The sequence below is a fragment of the Entelurus aequoreus genome, linkage group LG18 (genome assembly GCF_033978785.1).
Source record: "Entelurus aequoreus isolate RoL-2023_Sb linkage group LG18, RoL_Eaeq_v1.1, whole genome shotgun sequence".
NCBI lineage: Eukaryota > Metazoa > Chordata > Actinopteri > Syngnathiformes > Syngnathidae > Entelurus > Entelurus aequoreus.
Window position 1 is genome coordinate 8974656 of NC_084748.1, and position 22836 is coordinate 8997491.

The 22836-nt window shown below is 40.1% G+C and overlaps 1 protein-coding gene across 1 annotated transcript in view; it reads left to right on the forward strand.

The window, feature by feature from the left end:
- Nucleotides 1-22836, forward strand: part of LOC133634268 (uncharacterized) — a 148565-nt gene that overhangs the window by 46547 nt on the left and 79182 nt on the right. The window contains exon 3 of the mRNA XM_062027395.1: nucleotides 3567-3804. Within this exon, the coding sequence (XP_061883379.1) occupies nucleotides 3567-3804 (238 nt within the window). The remainder of the gene's footprint in view (nucleotides 1-3566; nucleotides 3805-22836) is intronic.

Genomic DNA, 22836 nt, shown 5'->3' on the forward strand with positions numbered 1-22836 from the left:
CATCATCCACAAATCTTTCATCCTCGCTCAAATTAATGGGGTAATCGTCGCTTTCTCGGTCCGAATCTCTCTCGCTGCATTGTAAACAATGGGGAAATGTGAGGAGCCCTTCCTCCGGTGACGTCACGCTACTTCTGGTATAGGCAAGGCTTTTTTTTATCAGCGACCAAAAGTTGCGAACTTTATCGTCGATGTTCTCTACTAAATCCTTTCAGCAAAAATATGTCAATATCGCGAAATGATCAAGTATGACACACAGAATGGATCTGCTATCCCCGTTTAAATAAGAAAATCTCATTTCAGTAGGCCTTTAATGTCTAACAAAACACCTCATTGCTCATTTCTGACCAATCCCATCCACACGTTTTCCCCCTTACGAGGTCAGAACAAGACCCGTGAAGGCAAATGCAAACGTGAGTCATGCATGAACGAGCCGATGACGTTCACACGCACTCCTCATTATTCCACTTTGTCACTTTGGAGTCCTCCGCCGCGTCTCCCCATGTCTTACTTTATCATTCCTCCTGCCACTAAGTGCAGGACTAATGAGGCTGGAAATAACTTTACCTTTTTTAATGAGAAACCATCTTGACTCTACCTTTACAGGGGGGAAAAAAAAAACGACTTTTTTTGATTGACTCTCCAAGCGTTTCATTTCATTTGACGATCCCTCAAAACAACAACGAGACGACCACCACATATGCCGCATAATTGATTGGCCGTCACGCCGCTTGTTGTCCGCGGTCCAAATTTAGCCGCTGACAACATCCTGCTGACATAATTGGATGCGATTCCAACGTGCCGCTTTCATTAAAAAACGTTTGCCGTCGAGCCTTCCCCGAGGCGGTGGCTTTCACGGTTACGCTCGACTATGCACGGAGGGCGCCTCAGCACATTTGCGTGGCGTGGACCTGCCACTGAAGTCGTTTAAGACGGTTGTAAACAGCGACAGACTGAGACGGAAGGAGGCTTCGCTGTTGCACGCTTAAAGCCGAATCAGCATAATGTGATACCAATCAGGGCTGGGTGATATGGATGAAAACGGTATCACGATGTAAGTGTTTTTTTAACGGTCTATTTGAATGATTTTTTGATATTTTTGATGGCCTAAGGAGCAGGAGAAATACATGTGAAATGTAGAGATGCCTGATTATATCGGACTGCCGATATCGGCCGATAAATGCTTTACAATGTGATATCGGAAATTATCGGTATCGGTTTCAAAAACGCCGCTGTACGGGGTGGTACACGGACGTAGGGAGAAGTACAGAGCGCCAATAAGCCTTAAAGGCACTGCCTTTGCGTGCCGGCCCAATCACATAATATCTACGGCTTTTCACACACACAAGTGAATGCCATGCATACTTGGTCAACAGCCATACAGGTCACACTGAGGCTGGCCGTATAAACAACTTTAACACTGTTACAAGTATGCGCCACACTGTGAACCCACACCAAACAAGAATGACAAACACATTTCGGGGGAACATCCGCACCGTAACACAACATAAACGCAACAGAACAAATACCCAGAACCCCTTGCAGCACTAACTCTTCCGGGACGCTACAATATACCACCCCACCTCAACCTCCTCATGCTCTCTCAGGGAGAGCATGTCCAAAATTCCAAGCTGCTGTTTTGAGGCACGTTAAAAAAAATAATGCACTTTGTGACTTCAATAATAAATATGGCAGTGCTATGTTGGCATTTTTTTCCCATAACTTGAGTTGATTTATTTTGGAAAACCTTGATGCATTGTTTAATGCATCCAGCGGGGCATCACAACAAAATTAGGCATAATAATGTGTTAATTCCACGACTGTATATATCGGTATCGGTCATACTTGCCAACCCTCCTGTTTTTAGCGCCTCTCCCGACAACCTCCCGGCAGAAATTTTCTCCCGACAAACTCCCGGTATTCAGCCGGAGCTGGAGGCCACGCCCCCTCCAGCTCAATGCGGACCTGAGACTGAGTGGGGACAGCCTGTTCTCACGTCCGCTTTCCCACAATATAAACAGCTTGCCTGCCCAATGAACGGAGTTGTTAAACAGGACAATACTGCCATCTAATGGATAGCCAACGGAACACTGAAATTCAAGTATTTATTTTTTTTCTATGTAAATAAAATAAATAAATATATATATACATATATATATATATATATATATATATATATATATATATATATATATATATATATATATATATATATATATATATAGCTAGAATTCACTGAAAGTCAAGTATTTCATACATATATATATGTGTATATATATATATATATGAAATATATATGAAATACTTGAGTTGGTGAATTCTAGCTGTAAATAACCACGCCCCCCCCCCCCCCCCCCCGACCAAGCCCCACACCCTACCCCCCACCTCCCGATATTGGAGGTCTCAAGGTTGGCAAGTATGGTATCGGTTGATATCGGAATCGGTAATTAAGAGTTGGACAATATCGGTGTGGAAGCCTCTTGCTTCCGGGTTCTTCAGACCACCAGTAACGGACATGACAGCAGCGTGCACGGTTTGATACAAAGACTTATTTTTCAATGAATGTCTTTCGTCTTGCTTTTCAGCCATCGGGTTGTGTCAGTCTTCTCTTCCTCGCCCGAGCACATGAATGGTCTCTCACAGAGTGTCGTCCGTCTTGCTCTCGCTCTCTCTTATTCGTGCCCGTGTGTCACCAACCGCCATCACCAACAACAACAACCCCTCTCCTTCCTTGAGGGCGGTATAGCTCGATTGGTAGAGCGGCCGTGCCAGCAACTTGAGGGTTCCAGGTTCGATCCCCGCGTCTGCCATCTTAGTCCCTGCCGTTGTGTCCTTGGGCAAGACACTTTACCCACCTGCTCCCAGTGCCGCCCATACTGGTTTAAATGTAACTTAGATATTGGATTTCACTATGTAAAGCGCTTTGAGTCACTAGAGAAAAGCGCTATATAAATACAATTCACTTCACTTCCCGACTGCTGCCTTTAACAGAGCGACAGGTGATCACACAAACACTCACAGCTGTGTCATTTACGCACCTGTCGCTGATCTCGAAAACGGTCCTAACACACCCCGCTTCGCTGCAGGCCCGCAGGCCACGCCCCCCCCCCACAATTGGAATATCGGCAAAAAAGCCATTATTGGACATCTCTACTATTTACCTATTAGCACTGTGTCCGTAAGCATAGAACAATCCATAAATTAGCCGCACCGTTGTATAAGCCGCAGGGTTCAAAGCGTAAGGAAAAAGGAGCGACTTATAGTCCGGAATTCACGGTAGTTTATTTGCCGCCACAGAGGCGAGGATAGCTGACTTCGAAGCGTCTTCACACTGCGGAGGGACGTTAGCCACTAGCAATGACGCCACACTGCCTTGAAGGCGCGTTTGTTTCGCTTGCCGCATGAGCACGTTAGCGTTTAAAGCCGTAACTAACAACTTGGTTTAGACAAACACATTGTTGTCGTGCCGTTTCACGTTGTCAGCATGTGACATGTTGTGTTTTCACAGAAACACTGCCGCTCGCTCGCTCTTCTGGTTTCTCACCGTTTCTCTAATTGGTCCTCAGCTTCTGCCCGCCAGCTGTCAGCAGAGGGCCCCGTCGCGGTGCTCCGGGCCAGCCAATTACTGTCCAGGCGCCGCCAGGACTTGCTCAGACAACCGGCGCCTCCCGGAGGGATCTACCAGCACCCACCCGGGTGACGGACGGGCCAGTCGGGGTCAAGCGCCGGGGTCGCTCTGCGCCGTCTTCCCCTTAATGGATCTGACAAACAGGAACGGGGCGCGGTCGGAAAAGGAAATGCGAGGTGAGTAGGGCAGGTGCGCTGATTTAGAGACAAACATGAGGGAACAAAGTGTGAGCGCCGACTAATAACCACGATTAAACACGGGGCACGTCTGCGGCCGCACAATGTGAGTAACACTGGAAAACTACAGATGAAGAAGTCCATTTTATTTGTGTAACTCTCAACGGGTCCAGAAACCAATCTAGAATCCTCATACGATACCAGAACTAGGGCTGGGCGATGAATCGATATCCACATGTATCGCGATAGACACATAATCCACATCAAGAAAAAATGTGTTTGATAAAATGGTAATATAAATATATATATATATATATATATATATATTATTATTATTATTATTTTTTTTTTTTAAATAATATTTTATAAATAATTTTTACATATTGACAATATGGGGGGAAATTCCAGGATTATTATTTTTTGAGCAATGGCAGTATAAAAAAAAAAAGAAATATTTCCTCACAAAATGATTTCAAAGTTTAATATTTAATGGTAATTAATTGGAGCCTTCAATTGGGCAATGATTCATAACAACATTAAAGTTAAAGTACCAATGATTGTCACACACACTAGTTGTGGTGAAATTTGTCCTCTGCATTTGACCCATTCCCTTGATCACCCCCTGGGAGGTGAGGGGAGCAGTGGGCAGCAGCGGTGCCGCGCCCGGGAATCATTTTTGGTGATTTAACCCCCAATTCCAACCCTTGATGCTGAGTGCCAAGCAGGGAGGTAATGGGTCCCATTTTTATAGTCTTTGGTATGACTCGGCCGGGGTTTGAACTCACAACCTACCGATCTCAGGGCGGACACTCTAACCACTAGGCCACTGAGTAGGTCCATCCGTCCATCCATTTTCTACAGCTTGTCCCTTTTGGGGTCGCGGGGGGTGCTGAGGGCTATCTCAGCTGCATTCGGGCGGAAGGCGGGGTACACCCTGGACAAGTTGCCACCTCATCGCAGGGCCAACACGGATAGACAGACAACATTCACACACTAGGGCCAATTTAGTGTTGCCAATCAACCTATCCCCAGGTGCATGTCTTTGGATAACAACATCAATTCAGATTAATTATGAGTTTTTGAGCAATGACAATTTAAAAAGGAATCCCACTAAAATGTTCAGGGATCCAAAAGGGTTCATACAATTTTTAAAAATAAGTCATACATTATTTTTAATTGTCATACGTTATTTTAAATAATTTTTTTAAATATTTTTTTTAACTTTCAACACTAAAATCTCAAGGTAAATTTCAGATCTATCTGTTGATTATAAGTTTTTTTTTTTTTTGGTTTTGTCCAAAAATTACTTTATTTATGGCAAAAAAAACCAAAATATGCAATATTTCCTTAATTAACAATTGATGTTAATTCATTGGAGCCTTCAATTGGACAATATTTCATAACATTTTAATTCATTACTATTTTTGAGCAATGGTAGTATAAAAAAAAAAAGAACAGCATGGCAGCTTTGTGTAATTACAGTCAAAACTGCAACATTTCACCTTTATGCTCTTTTATTCCACACTTTGATGTTTTTCGTTTTTTGTATTAGTATTTTTAGAAAGTGCCGCGGGCCGTTAAAAAATGAGCTGCGGACCGCACTCTGGGCACCTCTGCGCTAACCAAACCAACCAACATTATTCTAATTACGCGATAAGACAAACATGTTATTTCATCCGGTGCGCGGAACAAAAGAATAACCTTCAATTCCTGCAGGTGGAATCACAGCCAATTACATCTCCTCCTCAACAACGATGTAACGATATTAAACTCAGCGTGGATCCCACCCTCTATAATATGTCCTCATTAACATTTAAATAGGCTGCTGTTGGCTTTTATTCCCACCCATCCCTCTCCAATGACAGGAAGATCATCTTTCATTCCGGGGATGGAAGTTCAAACTGCTTGAAATGTGTTTTCCTCGACCCGCTGGCTATGAAACACGTCAGGAAACCACATCAATAAAAGTAAATAAAAAAAAGCCGTCACGCCATTGCCAGAAGATTCCGTGTGATCTCGACTGTCAAACTTGCACTCGCGCAAGCTGCGCCTCGCTTTTGCACCGCGACGCCATTTAATTGGGACCGCCGAGGCCTCTGGCTCAGTTTTATTTATTTATTTATTTTTTATTCCAAAGAGCCTAGGATGCGGAAAGTGTCAAATATGTACGGAAGGAGTCGATGCGTGGAAACGATCTCGGAGTAGCGATCCGTTAACGAGAGATGAGGGAGTGCATGCGATTTCATAGGCGAAATAAATAATACATCATTGACCATGTGCTACAATATGTCCACATACAGTATTAACAACGTACTAGGGTTGTGCCGGTACTAGTATAGTATCGCGGTACTAATAAATCAAAAATGGTACTATATTCTGTTTGAAAAGTACTGGTCACGTCATGACATTGCTGGTTTACGACGAGCAGAGGAGCATGTTCGGCAGCGCACAATCAGGGAGTACTTACAAGCAGACACAGCGTGTAGACAAATGTGGAAGTTGCGTCCTCGCAGTCCCACTGTCAGACACGGCACAGGATCCAAGCGTGCAGGTTTTAACAGGGTTTTAAAGGCCTACTGAAATGAAATTGTTTTATTTAAACGGGGATAGCAGATCTATTCTATGTGTCATACTTGATCATTTCGCGATATTGCCATATTTTTGCTGAAAGGAGTTAGTAGAGAACAACGACGATAAAGATCGCAACTTTTGGTATCTGACAAAAAAAAAGCCTTGCCCCTACCGGAAGTAGCGTGACGTAGTCAGTTGAACATTTCCGCAAAGTTCCCTATTGTTTACAGTGATGGCGGCCAGAAGTGAGAGCGATTCGGACCGAGAAAGCGACGATTTCCCCATTAATTTGAGCGAGGATGAAAGATTTGTGGATGAGGAAAGTGCAAGTGAAGGACTAGTGGGGAGTGGAAGCGATTCAGATAGGGAAGATGCTGTGAGAGCCGGGGGTGACCTGATATTCAGCTGGGAATGACTACAACAGTAAATAAACACAAGACATATATATACTCTATTAGCCACAACACAACCAGGCTTATATTTAATATGCCACAAATTAATCCCGCATAAAAACACCTAGGTGTTTGTTATGCTAGCTCCTAGCTCCTAGCTCCCGTCCATATAACCCGCCAATACAATTCAAACACCTGCACAACACACACACTCACTCAGCCCAAAGGACCGTTCACCTAACCCAAGGTTCATAAAGCTTATATATTTAACCAAATTTACGTACGTGACACGCACATACGGGCAAGCAATGTTTGGAAGCGCAGCTGCGTACTCACGGTACCGCGTCTGCGTCTGTGTATCCAAATCAAAGTAATCCTGGTAAGAGTCTGTGTTGTCCCAGTTCTCTACAGGCGTCTGTGTATCGAAGTCAAAGTCCTCCTGGTAAGAGTCTCTGTTGTCCGAGTTCTTCGATCTTGACTGCATCTTTCGGGAATGTAAACAATGAAACGCCGGCTGTGTTGTGTTGCTGACTTCCCTCGCAAAATACTCCGCTTCGCACCGACAACTTTCTTCTTTGCTTGCTCAGCTTCTTTCTCCATAATGCAATGAACAAATTGCAACAGATTCACCAACACAGATGTCCAGAATACTGTGGAATAATGAGATGAAAACAGAGCTATTTCGTATTGGCTTCAATGGGGGAGCCATACCTCTGTTTCACCGGCTACGTCACACGCATACGTCATCCTCCAAAGGAGTTTTCAACCGGAAGTTTAGCGGGAAATTTAAAATTGCACTTTATAAGTTAACCCGGCCGTATTGGCATGTGTTGCAATGTTAAGATTTCATCATTGATATATAATGATCAGACTGCGTGGTCGGTAGTAGTGGCTTTCAGTAGGCCTTTAATGATCATATGTTTTTAACAACAGTTTTCTCTCGCAGAACGTGACTTTTCCGTCACGTCCGTATCCTCTCTCCCCTCCTGCTCCCGGCCGCTTACTGTTAAAGACAACAGGTGATTAGATTAACACGTACCACCTGTGAAATCTAATCACCTGCCGGCTGTGTCTCGCCGTCAGCACTGCCACGCCCCCCCGTCTGATGTTGCTCTGTCCTCAGCACCATGGACAGAGGCGGTGACCTTTGCTCCTGCAGACAGCGCTGACCCCACCTCCCTCCACAACAGGAAAGGGAGAACGGACGCATTTTGGCTTAAAAACTAACGATAAAGGTGAAGTTACAACACTGAAACGCCCTCAGGAAGAGGAGCTTTAAGCGAACGTCCATCCGTAGTCCATCGGCAGTGCTTAGCTACTTCCAAATCACTAACCCTCTCCTCCATGGCGACAAATAAAGAGAGTTTCTTACGAGTATCATTATCACTGCATGACGAGGAATAGCTAAACATGCTTAATTACACACTGTAGGACCGACTTGGGCAGTTATTTTGACTCGGGGGGGCCAAATTTAGAGAAAACAATGTGTCTGGGGGCCGGAACACTAATACAAAGCCTCATAATAATGTCTGATTGAATGCTAAAAACGTTATGACAGTCTGCCTTAATTAACCCTTGTGTGGTGTTCGGGTCTGTGGGACCCGTTTTAATTTTGTATTAAAAGAAAAATGACACAATTAATTAAGTTTTCAAACTGAGACTCACTGGCTTTGGCTCATTTTCTGTGAAGAACATATATCAGAATACATATTTAATGACCACACACCATACACCCCCCCACCCCCTACACATTTATATTACATAAAAGATGTCCAGGTCTAATAGAAGTGTGGAAATTGATGTTCTGTGTACCACACACACACACACACAGCAGGCCTAGACAGGAGGAGGACAGAGTGTAGGTACACAGAACATCAGAGGGTCAAATGTGCGAGAAAATGAGAGCAGACCAAGTTGACAAACAATGTTGCAACCTTGTGTGGGAACCGCAGGTGCAGAAACACAAAAGAAGAATCCCTGTGGGATGCAGAAACTGATGTTTATTGGGATAAGGTAAACATCTGTTCAGTATTTTAACATAAAAGTGTTTGATTGTGAGGCATTAAAAGCCACAAAATGCAACGGGTCCATCAGACCCACAAACGCTGGCTGAGTAACAACAATATGAATATATTGTTAAATTATTCTCTGCATTTGACCAATGTACAGAAAAATAAAGAATGTGGGATTTACAATATTAACTATGAACGATAAAACACTAAATATTGACAACATATGAACGTCACACCCCCTCTCCATCGACATATTTTACAATCAAGCGAAATGCAACAAAAATGCCTTTGACCGGGTATGGCATGCTGCACTGTGGGCAACCATGAGGAAATATAACATCAGTCCTAACCTTGTCAGAGTCATTCAACATCTATACAATAAAGCTACCAGCGCAGTTCTCTACAACGGAGTCATCGGAGTCTGGTCCAGGACAACGGTTGGAGTGCGCCAAGGATGCCTTCTCTCTCCAACATCTTTCTGGAGCGTATCATGACGGATGCCCTGGCAGATCACGAAGGAACTGTCAGCATTGGAGGCAGACCAATCGCCAACCTCCGTTTGGCAGATGATATCGACGGGCCAGTTGGAGAAGAAAGAGAACTTGCCAGTCTAGTTGAAAGGCTTGATACCACCTCCCGAGCCTATGGAGTACAAATCAAAGCTGAAAAAAACAAAAATGATGACCAACAACAGCAATGGCATCCGCTCAGACATCAAAGTGAATGGACAGGCACTGGACACGGTGTCGAGCTTCAAGTACCTCGTAGCAATCGTGTCCGATGAAGGATCCAAACGGGAAGTCCTTGCCAGAAGTGCTCAAACAACTGCTGCCCTGGCAAAACTCGAGCCCGTATGGAAAGACACAAAGATCAGTCTGGCATCAAAATGCAGATTACAGCGCTCACTTGTAATGTCGATCTTCCTTTACGCCTGTGAAACACGGACCCTTACAGCAGAGCTGCGGAAAATAATTCAGAGCATGGAGATGAGATGCTACAGAAGACTCATGGGTATCTCCTACACCCAACATGTCACAAACGAAGAAGTCCGGCCAAAGATCAGCCAAGCCATCGGCCCACATGATGACCTGCTCACCACGGTCATGAAGCGGAAACTGAGGTGGTACGGACACATCACCAGATCCTCAGGCTTTGCAAAAACCATCCGGCAAGGCACCGTACCAGGTGGCAGGAGACGAGGGAGACAAAAGAAAAGACGGGAAGATAACGTCGGAGAATGGACTCACTTGAAACTCACTGAGGCAATGAGAGCTGCTGAGGACAGAGCTCGTCAACAGATCGTCTGTGGTGCCCCAACAACCCTCCGGGGTTATGGGATAGGTACAGGTACAGAAATGCAACAAATAGTGAAGTATGAACGCGAAGGGTAAAAAAAAAACCCACCTACAATCTGATGTATCTGATATATCACTAAGCTTTAGAACTTTGTTGTAAAAATCTCCTTCCGCGTCTGTCCCTGACACCCGCATTTCAGGCTGGCCTCTCTGGAAACACTCTGTGGAAACGCTCCCCACCCACACTGCTTGGTGCCTCATCTGAGATTAGATTACCATAGTAACTAATTAGATGACCATAGTAACTAGTATATCATGCAAAAGGACAGATCCCAACCATTGAAATACTTTGTAAAGTTCAAGACTTACGGTCATTTGAAAACATCACTGCACATCATAATGGCAGCTACAGATTATTAATATTATTATTTTGGAATGTATGGCGGGCCAGATTGAAAAAATTAACGGGCCTTATTTGCCCAGATTTGCTGTAGTAGGATACAATAGCTAACAAAAGCTAGCGCGCATGAATGTAAACAAATGCCATGGGTGGATCTACAGCTAACATCCACTGTAATCATACCAAGTACAATAGAGTATGTAGTCAATACTACCATTATTACATCGATATTTTTTAGCATCACAAAATCTTCTTTCGTTTTTAAAGAATGTATATTGTGTTTATAAACTCAGGAAATATGTCCCTGAACACATGAGGACTTTGAATATGACCAGTGTATGATCCTGTAACTACTTGGTATCGCATCGATACCTACATTTGTGGTATCATCCAAAACTAATGTAAAGTATCCAAACAACAGAAGAATAAGTGATTATTGCATTTTAACAGAAGTGTAGATAGAACATGTTGAAACGGAAAATAAGCACATAACAGTAAATGAACAAGTAGATTAATCATTGATTTTTACAGTTTGTCCTTTATAATGTTGACAAAATAATATAATGATAAATGACTGCTTATGTCAGCAGCTAAATTAGGAGCATTTGTTTGTTTACTTACTACTAAAAGACAAGTTGTCTAGTATGTTCACTATTTTTTTTAAGGACAAACTCGCAATAAGGAACATATGTTTAATGTACTCTAAGATTTTTATGTTAAAAATAAAGCCCATAATGCCATTTTTTTGTGGTCCCCTTTATTTAGTAAAGTATCGGAATACATTTGATGCCGGTACCAAAATATTGGTATCGGGACAACCCTACAACGTACATTGAAATACAACTTTAGAACATCGTCACTTTTCACATTCTGTGTTGTTTTGACATTTCCGAGGAGCACCGGCGGTTGCTTTCACGTCCGCCCCATTACTCGCCGTGTGTATTTTGGTGGGAGGTCAAAGCCTCTGCGGCGGGGTCTCAAACTCAATTTACCTGCGGGGCCGCTGGAGGTAGAGTCGGGGTGAAGTCAAGCGTTCCCTTTAGAATCACGTTTTAATAGGCCCGAGCCCGTAACAGATGATTATTGACCTGCAAATGATTGCCGGTAAACATGATGGATGTCAACATTATTTTGAACCAAATACATACAAATAATGATACATACAAATAATGCAAGCATACTCTTTCAACTACAATTAAGTTGTATTTTTTCATTTATTTTAACATGGTAATTGAAGTGTAAACTTTTAAGTATCCAAGTTGAGTAAAAAAAACTATAAAAATTAAATATACCGTAATATTTCCTACGCTTTAAATCCTGCGGCTTATAAAACGGTGCGGCTTATTCATTCATTCACCTTTCAACCTTCCACCCACACAACTCTTCCGATACATCCAACGTAAAACCTGTTTTTCCCTTTCCCAAAATTCCCAGTTTTCCTGGAATTTCCAGTAATTTTCTCCCCATTAACAGTAAAAAGGCATTATACAATCTACTACATATCCCACATTTCTCATCCGATTTGAACCGTTCCAACACAAAGTAAAACCGTCCATAGCGTTTCTACTCGTATGGATTCTTCACTCATCACTCCGAGCAACGTTTGTAAGTTTTACAATATAACTAAAACAATTCCGAATATCCAGTTTTCCCAAAATTCCGGGATTTCCGAAATACCCATTCTCAATTCAAACTTACTATGTCAACATTTTTCAACCGATTCCGAAAATTCCAACACCAACCCATTCATAACATCTCGGACAATTGTGCTAATATCAATATTTTCAAAAAAATTCCCGGTTTTCCCGAAATTCCCAAATTTCTAGGAAATTCCCATAGTTCTACAATTTCCTAAATTCTCAAAACTTTGCGCCATTATTTTTACCCGATTCCGACCTTTCAACCTTCCACCTACTCTTCCGATATATCAAACGTAAAACATGATTTCCCTTTCCCAAAATTCCCGTTTTTTCCTGGAATTTCCAGTCATTTTCTCCCCATTAACATATCCCACATTTCTCATCCGATTTGAAACTTTTCAACAAAAAGTAAAACCGTCCATAGCGTTACTACACGTAAGGATTCTTCATTCATCACTCCGAGCGACGTTTGTAAGTTTTACAATATATGTAAAAAAATTCCGAATTCCCAGTTTTCCCAAAATTCCAGGATTTCCGAAATACCCATTCTCAATTCAATCGTACTACGTCAATATTTTTCAACCGATTCCGAAAATTCCAACACCAACCCATTCATAACATCTCGGACAATTGTGCTAATATCAATATTTTCAAAAATAATTCCCGGTTTTCCCGAAATTCCCAAATTTCTAGGAAATTCCCAATCAAATGAATGGTCGTATTCATAGTTCTGAATACGTCAACATTTTTCAACCGATTCCGAAAATTCCAACACCAACCCATTCATAACATATCTGACAAATGTGCTGATATCAATATTTAAAAAAAATTCCCAACTTTCTAGGAAATTCCTATAGTACTACACTTTCCTAAATTCTCAAAACTTTGCGCCATTTTTTTTACCCGATTCCGACTTTTCAACCTTCCACCCACACTACTCTTCCGATATATCAAACGTAAAACATGATTTCCCTTTCCCAAAATTCCCAGTTTTCCTGGAATTTCCAGTAATTTTCTCCCCATTAACAGTAAATGGCCATTATACAATCTACTACATATCCCGCATTTCTCATCCGATTTGAACCGTTCCAACAAAAAGTAAAACCGTCCATAGCGTTTCTACTCGTATGGATTCTTCACTCATCACTCCGAGCGACGTTTGTAAGTTTTACAATATATCTAAAACAATTCCGAATTCCCAGTTTTCCCAAAATTCCAGGATTTCCGAAACACCCATTCTCAATTCAATCTTACTACGTCAATATATTTTTCAACCGATTCCGAAAATTCCAACCCCAACCCATTCATAACATCTCGGACAATTGTCCGAGACAATCAATATTTTCAAAAAAAATTCCCGGTTTTCCCGAAATTCCCAAACTTCTAGGAAATTCCCAATCAAATGAATGGTCGTATTCATAGTTCTTCAATTCCCTAAATACTCAAAACTTTGCGCCATTTTTTCAAGCCAGCATGTTTCCTGGAATTTCCCACCATATTGTCAATATGTTAAAAAAGTACAACAAACAATACAAATTAAATATACCGTAAATTCTGCTGCTTTTTTCCTACGCTTTGACCCTGCGGCCTATAAAACGGTGCGGGATAATTCATGGATTTTTCTTCGCTGACGGTCATAATGTTTGCGTTCAGTAGTTTTCATTAAAGTCAAGCAAACGATCATGGATTTTTCATTACGGATTCTTCATTCATCACTCCGAGCAACGTTTGTAAATTTTACAATATGACTAAAACAATTCCGAATTCCCAGTTTTCCCAAAATTCCAGGATTTCCGAAATACCCATTCTCAATTCAAACTTACTACGTCAACATTTTTCAACCGATTCCGAAAATTCTAACACCAACCCATTCATAACATCTCGGAAAATTGTCCGAGACAATCAATATTTTCAAAAAAAATTCCCGGTTTTCCCGAAATTCCCAAATTTCTAGGAAATTCCCAATCAAATGAATGGACGTATTCATAGTTCTTCAATTCCCTAAATACTCAAAACTGCGCCATTTTTTCAAGCCAGCCTGTTTCCTGGAATTTCCCACCATATTGTCAATATGTTAAAAAAGTACAACAAACAATACAAATTAAATATACCGTAAATTCTGCTGCTTTTTTCCTACGCTTTGACCCTGCGGCCTATAAAACGGTGCGGGCTAATTCATGGATTTTTCTTCGCTGACGGTCATAATGTTTGCGTTCAGTAGTTTTCATTAAAGTCAAGCAAAAGATCGTGGATTCTTCATTATGGATTCTTCATACATCACTCCGAGCAACGTTTTAAAATTTTACAATATGACTAAAACAATTCCGTATTCCCAGTTTTCCCAAAATTCCAGGATTTCCGAAATACCCATTCTCAATTCAAACTTACTACGTCAACATGTTTCGACCGATTCCGAAAATTCCAACACCATCTGACAATTGTGCTAATATCAATATTTAAAAACAAAAAAATCCCGGTTTTCCCGAATTTCCCAACTTTCTAGGAAATTCCCATAGTTCTACAATTTCCTAAATTCTCAAAACTTTGAGCCATTTTTTTTACCCGTTTCAATCAATCAATCAATGTTGTTTCCGACCTTTCAACCTTCCACCCACACTACTCTTCCGATACATCCAACGTAAAACATGTTTTTCCCTTTCCCCAAATTCCCAGTTTTCCTGGAATTTCCAGTAATTTTCTCCCCATTAACAGTAAATGGGCATTATACAATCTACTACATATCCCACATTTCTCATCCGATTTTAAACTTTCCAGCAAAAAGTAAAACCGTCCATAGCATTTCTACTCGTATGGATTCTTCATTCATCACTCCGAGCAACGTTTGTAAGTTTTACAATATGACTAAAACAATTCCGAATTCCCAGTTTTCCCAAAATTCCAGGATTTCCAAAATACCCATTCTCAATTCAAACTTACTACGTCAACATTTTTCAACCGATTCCGAAAATTCTAACACCAACCCATTCATAACATCTCGGAAAATTGTCCGAGACAATCAATATTTTCAAAAAAAATTCCCGGTTTTCCCGAAATTCCCAAATTTCTATGGAATTCACAATCAAATAAATGGACGTATTCATAGTTCTTCAATTCCCTAAATACTCAAAACTTTGCGCCATTTTTTCAAGCCAGCATGTTTCCTGGAATTTCCCACCATATTGTCAATATGTTAAAAAAGTACAACAAACAATACAAATTAAATATACCGTAAATTCTGCTGCTTTTTTCCTACGCTTTGACCCTGCGGCCTATAAAACGGTGCGGGCTAATTCATGGATTTTTCTTCGCTGACGGTCATAATGTTTGCGTTCAGTAGTTTTCATTAAAGTCAAGCAAAGGATCGTGGATTCTTCATTGTGGATTCTTCATTCATCACTCCGAGCAACGTTTTTAAATTTTACAATATGACTAAAACAATTCCGAATTCCCAGTTTTCCCAAAATTCCAGGATTTCCAAAATACCCATTCTCAATTCAAACTTACTACGTCAACATTTTTCAACCGATTCCGAAAATTCCAACACCAACCCATTCATAACATATCTGACAATTGTGCTGATATCAATATTTTTAAAAAAATTCCCAAATTTCTAGGAAATTCCCATAGTTCTACATTTTCCTAAATCCTCAAAACTTTGCGCCATTTTTTTTACCCGATTCCGACCTTTCAACCTTCCACCCACACTACTCTTCCGATACATCCAACGTAAAACCTGTTTTTCCCTTTCCCCAAATTCCCAGTTTTCCTGGAATTTCCAGTAATTTTCTCCCCATTAACAGTAAATGGGCATTATACAATCTACTACATATCCCACATTTCTCATCCGATTTGAAACTTTCCACCAAAAAGTAAAACCGTCCATAGCGTTTCTACTCGTATGGATTCTTCATTCATCACTCCGAGCAACGTTTGTAAATTTTACAATATGACTAAAATAATTCCGAATATCCAGTTTTCCCAAAATTCCAGGATTTCCAAAATACCCATTCTCAATTCAAACTTACTACGTCAACATTTTTCAACCGATTCCGAAAATTCCAACACCAACCCATTCATAACATATCTGACAATTGTGCTGATATCAATATTTTTCAAAAAATTCCCAAATTTCTAGGAAATTCCCATAGTTCTACACTTTCCTAAATCCTCAAAACTTTGCGCCATTTTTTTTACCCGATTCCGACCTTTCAACCTTCCACCCACACTACTCTTCCGATACATCCAACGTAAAACCTGTTTTTCCCTTTCCCAAAATTCCCAGTTTTCCTGGAATTTCCAGTAATTTTCTCCCCATTAACAGTAAAAAGGCATTATACAATCTACTACATATCCCACATTTCTCATCCGATTTGAACCGTTCCAACACAAAGTAAAACCGTCCATAGCGTTTCTACTCGTATGGATTCTTCACTCATCACTCCGAGCAACGTTTGTAAGTTTTAAAATATAACTAAAACAATTCCGAATATCCAGTTTTCCCAAAATTCCAGGATTTTGCGCCATTTTTTCAAGCCAGCCTGTTTCCTGGAATTTCCCACCATATTGTCAATGTGTTAAAAAAGTACAACAAACAATACAAATTAAATATACCGTAAATTCTGCTGCTTTTTTCCTATGCTTTGACCCTGCGGCCTATAAAACGGTGCGGGCTAATTCATGGATTTTTCTTCGCTGACGGTCATAATGTTTGCGTTCAGTAGTTTTCATTAAAGTCAAGCAAACGATCATGGATTTTTCATTATGGATTCTTCATTCATCACTCCGAGCAACGTTTTTAAATTTTACAATATGACTAAAACAATTCCGAATTCCCAGTTTTCCCAAAATTCCAGGATTTCCGAAATACCCATTCTCAATTCACACTTACTACGTCAACATTTTTCGACCGATTCCGAAAATTCCAACACCATCTGACAATTGTGCTAATATCAATATTTAAAAACAAAAAAATCCCGGTTTTCCCGAATTTCCCAACTTTCTAGGAAATTCCCATAGTTCTACAATTTCCTAAATTCTCAAAACTTTGAGCCATTTTTTTTACCCGTTTCAATCAATCAATCAATGTTGTTTCCGACCTTTCAACCTTCCACCCACACTACTCTTCCGATACATCCAACGTAAAACATGTTTTTCCCTTTCCCCAAATTCCCAGTTTTCCTGGAATTTCCAGTAATTTTCTCCCCATTAACAGTAAATGGGCATTATACAATCTACTACATATCCCACATTTCTCATCCGATTTTAAACTTTCCAGCAAAAAGTAAAACCGTCCATAGCGTTTCTACTCGTATGGATTCTTCATTCATCACTCCGAGCAACATTTGTAAATTTTACAATATGACTAAAACAATTCCGAATTCCCAGTTTTCCCAAAATTCCAGGATTTCCAAAATACCCATTCTCAATTCAAACTTACTACGTCAACATTTTTCAACCGATTCCGAAAATTCCAACACCAACTCATTCATAACATATCTGACAATTGTGCTGATATCAATATTTTTAAAAAAATTCCCAAATTTCTAGGAAATTCCCATAGTTCTACACTTTCCTAAATCCTCAAAACTTTGCGCCATTTTTTTTACCCGATTCCGACCTTTCAACCTTCCACCCACACTACTCTTCCGATACATCCAACGTAAAACATGTTTTTCCCTTTCCCCAAATTCCCAGTTTTCCTGGAATTTCCAGTAATTTTCTCCCCATTAACAGTAAAAAGGCATTATACAATCTACTACATATCCCACATTTCTCATCCGATTTGAACCGTTCCAACACAAAGTAAAACCGTCCATAGCGTTTCTACTCGTATGGATTCTTCACTCATCACTCCGAGCAACGTTTGTAAGTTTTAAAATATAACTAAAACAATTCCGAATATCCAGTTTTCCCAAAATTCCAGGATTTTGCGCCATTTTTTCAAGCCAGCCTGTTTCCTGGAATTTCCCACCATATTGTCAATGTGTTAAAAAAGTACAACAAACAATACAAATTAAATATACCGTAAATTCTGCTGCTTTTTTCCTATGCTTTGACCCTGCGGCCTATAAAACGGTGCGGGCTAATTCATGGATTTTTCTTCGCTGACGGTCATAATGTTTGCGTTCAGTAGTTTTCATTAAAGTCAAGCAAACGATCATGGATTTTTCATTATGGATTCTTCATTCATCACTCCGAGCAACGTTTTTAAATTTTACAATATGACTAAAACAATTCCGAATTCCCAGTTTTCCCAAAATTCCAGGATTTCCGAAATACCCATTCTCAATTCACACTTACTACGTCAACATTTTTCGACCGATTCCGAAAATTCCAACACCATCTGACAATTGTGCTAATATCAATATTTAAAAACAAAAAAATCCCGGTTTTCCCGAATTTCCCAACTTTCTAGGAAATTCCCATAGTTCTACAATTTCCTAAATTCTCAAAACTTTGAGCCATTTTTTTTACCCGTTTCAATCAATCAATCAATGTTGTTTCCGACCTTTCAACCTTCCACCCACACTACTCTTCCGATACATCCAACGTAAAACATGTTTTTCCCTTTCCCCAAATTCCCAGTTTTCCTGGAATTTCCAGTAATTTTCTCCCCATTAACAGTAAATGGGCATTATACAATCTACTACATATCCCACATTTCTCATCCGATTTTAAACTTTCCAGCAAAAAGTAAAACCGTCCATAGCGTTTCTACTCGTATGGATTCTTCATTCATCACTCCGAGCAACATTTGTAAATTTTACAATATGACTAAAACAATTCCGAATTCCCAGTTTTCCCAAAATTCCAGGATTTCCAAAATACCCATTCTCAATTCAAACTTACTACGTCAACATTTTTCAACCGATTCCGAAAATTCCAACACCAACTCATTCATAACATATCTGACAATTGTGCTGATATCAATATTTTTAAAAAAAATTCCCAAATTTCTAGGAAATTCCCATAGTTCTACACTTTCCTAAATCCTCAAAACTTTGCGCCATTTTTTTTACCCGATTCCGACCTTTCAACCTTCCACCCACACTACTCTTCCGATACATCCAACGTAAAACATGTTTTTCCCTTTCCCCAAATTCCCAGTTTTCCTGGAATTTCCAGTAATTTTCTCCCCATTAACAGTAAAAAGGCATTATACAATCTACTACATATCCCACATTTCTCATCCGATTTGAACCGTTCCAACACAAAGTAAAACCGTCCATAGCGTTTCTACTCGTATGGATTCTTCACTCATCACTCCGAGCAACGTTTGTAAGTTTTACAATATAACTAAAACAATTCCGAATATCCAGTTTTCCCAAAATTCCAGGATTTCCGAAATACCCATTCTCAATTCAAACTTACTATGTCAACATTTTTCAACCGATTCCGAAAATTCCAACACCAACCCATTCATAACATCTCGGAAAATTGTCCGAGACAATCAATATTTTCAAAAAAAATTCCCGGTTTTCCAGAAATTCCCAAATTTCTAGGAAATTCCCAATCAAATGAATGGACGTATTCATAGTTCTTCAATTCCCTAAATACTCAAAACTTTGCGCCATTTTTTCAAGCCAGCCTGTTTCCTGGAATTTCCCACCATATTGTCAATATGTTAAAAAAGTACAACAAACAATACAAATTAAATATACCGTAAATTCTGCTGCTTTTTTCCTACGCTTTGACCCTGCGGCCTATAAAACGGTGCGGGTTAATTCATGGATTTTTCTTCGCTGACGGTCATAATGTTTGCGTTCAGTAGTTTTCATTAAAGTCCGGCAAACGATCATGGATTTTTCATTATGGATTCTTCATTCATCACTCCGAGCAACGTTTGTAAATTTTACAATATGACTAAAACAATTCCGAATTCCCAGTTTTCCCAAAATTCCAGGATTTCCGAAATACCCATTCTCAATTCAAACTTACTACGTCAACATTTTTCAACCGATTCCGAAAATTCCAACACCATCTGACAATTGTGCTAATATCAATATTTAAAAACAAAAAAAATCCCGGTTTTCCCGAAATTCCCAGCTTTCTAGGAAATTCCCATAGTTCTACAATTTCCTAAATTCTCAAACTTTTGAGCCATTTTTTTTACCCGTTTCCGACCTTTCCACCTTCCACCCACACTACTCTTCCGATACATCCAACGTAAAACATGTTTTTCCCTTTCCCAAAATTCCCAGTTTTCCTGGAATTTCCAGTAATTTTCTCCCCATTAACAGTAAAAGGGCATTATACAATCTACTACATATCCCACATTTCTCATCCGATTTGAACCGTTCCAACAAAAAGTAAAACCGTCCATAGCATTTCTACTCGTATGGAATCTTCACTCATCACTCCGAGCGACGTTTGTAAGTTTTACAATATATCTAAAATAATTCCGAATTCCCAGTTTTCCCAAAATTCCAGGATTTCCGAAATACCCATTCTCAATTCAAACTTACTACGTCAACATTTTTCAACCGATTCCGAAAATTCCAACACCATCTGACAATTGTGCTAATATCAATATTAAAAACAAAAAAAATCCCGGTTTTCCCGAAATTCCCAACTTTCTAGGAAATTCCCATAGTTCTACAATTTCCTAAATTCTCAAAACTTTGAGCCATTTTTTTTACCCGTTTCCGACCTTTCAACCTTCCACCCACACTACTCTTCCGATACATCCAACGTAAAACATGTTTTTCCCTTTCCCAAAATTCCCAGTTTTCCTGGAATTTCCAGTAATTTTCTCCCCATTAACATTAAAAGGGCATTATACAATCTACTACATATCCCGCATTTCTCATCCGATTTGAACCGTTCCAACAAAAAGTAAAACCGTCCATAGCGTTTCTACTCGTATGGATTCTTCACTCATCACTCCGAGCAACGTTTGCAAGTTTTACAATATAACTAAAACAATTCTTACTTACTAAACCGTCCCATGTGTGATGTCTGTAGGAGTGTTTTCTCTATCTCTACTACCTTATAATCAATTATTGTTGGTATGAGGCTAAATTCCTCACTGGTGCTTGGTAAAAATCACACATTTGGAGGCAAATAGTTTGGGCACCTCTGCTCTGGACCGATGTTGATGACATCGTTTAGTTAGCAAGCCTTCAGCTATCGACTGCTGCTCATTCTCGTTGCCGTCAGCCTCTAATCTACTGCTCCTCTTACTCATTAATCGCTCTCGTTAACAATTCAACAAAGGCCGGTCGGCCGTTGCACTCGACAAATTCTGTTTTGGATGATTCTCACAAGGGATGCATTTGGTGTCTCTCTAAATGGTTCTCCCCGCAATTGCACGTTTGACTGCCGTTCTGTGCTGGAACAGAGAGCGAGAGAACAAATTAGAGTGCGGCGTCATTTGTGTATGAACCTTTTGTAGGAAACTGACAATCGCAATGCAAATCATTTGGAATTCAACACCAGGTTTTTTGGAAAACAATGCCTCTAACATCTAAAGGTTGATCACATTATCTAGTAGCAATTTTTTTTAAACTGTACATTTGGTGGTATATTGTAGGGTTGTACGGTATGCCGGTACTGGTATAGTATCGCGGTACTAATGTGTCAGAATAATTGTATCTAAGTTATCACAAAACGTTGTGTTTCAATGAGACAAAAGCTGTCTTTGAACCTACCAAGAAGAAGGCTTGTAAAACTCCACTGTGTAGGATGCGAAGCAACATGAAGGAGTTCTGCTTCTTTCATGTATTGTAATCAACAGAAAGATATTGTCTTGACCCAAGAACTACAAAGCGGAGAGCCCGACTCCCCTCAAGGCGACCTCTTCTTTGAACGGTTTTACGACCTTTTCTTTGAACTGTTCTGTAACCAACGGCGATGGCTGTTTACGACCCCCCGTCCCCTAGAAACAGCTGTTGCCATGTAATCAGGGAAAGTCCTAATAAAAGAGAAGGCGTACAATCTTTCGCCAGAGCGTGGTGAGACACTATACAAGGGTACAGTGTCCAACTGTACAAGGGTACAGTGTCCAACTGTACAAGGGTACAGTGTCCAGGCGTCTCTCCTCAATTGAGCCAAATTTAATTTTGTCTCTGTTTAATTATTTGCTACCTGTCTTGTTTAATAGATGTCATAAGTGTTTGAACCTGACATAATGAATCAAAAACGGTACTATACTCTTTTTGAAAGTACCGGTTCCGGGGCATTCTCAATTCAAACTTACTATGTCAACATTTTTCAACCAATTCCAAAAATTCCAACACCGACCCATTCATATCATCTCGGACAATTGTGCTAATATCAATATGTTCCAAAAAATTCCCAGTTTTCCCGAAATTCCTAAATTTCTAGGAAATTCCCAATCAAATGAATGGACGTATTCATAGTTCTACAATTCCCTAAATTCTCAAAACTTTGCGCCATTTTTTCAAGCCAGCCTGTTTCCTGGAATTTCCCACCATATTGTCAATATGTTAAAAATTTAAAACAAACAATAAAAATTAAATATACCGTAAATGCCGCTGCTTTTTTCCCCCTACGCTTTGAACCCTGCGGCTTATAAAACGGTGCGGCTAATTCAAGGATTTTTCTTCGCTGACGGTCATAATGTTTGCGTTCAGCAGTTTTCATTAAAGTCAAGCAAAGGATTGAAATGGTGTGTTATTGTGTGTGCTATGACGTGTTCGCTCACTGCAGGTTGAAAATATACTTCCCGTTTTAATGCCCTGAACCAAAAGTAAAACCGTC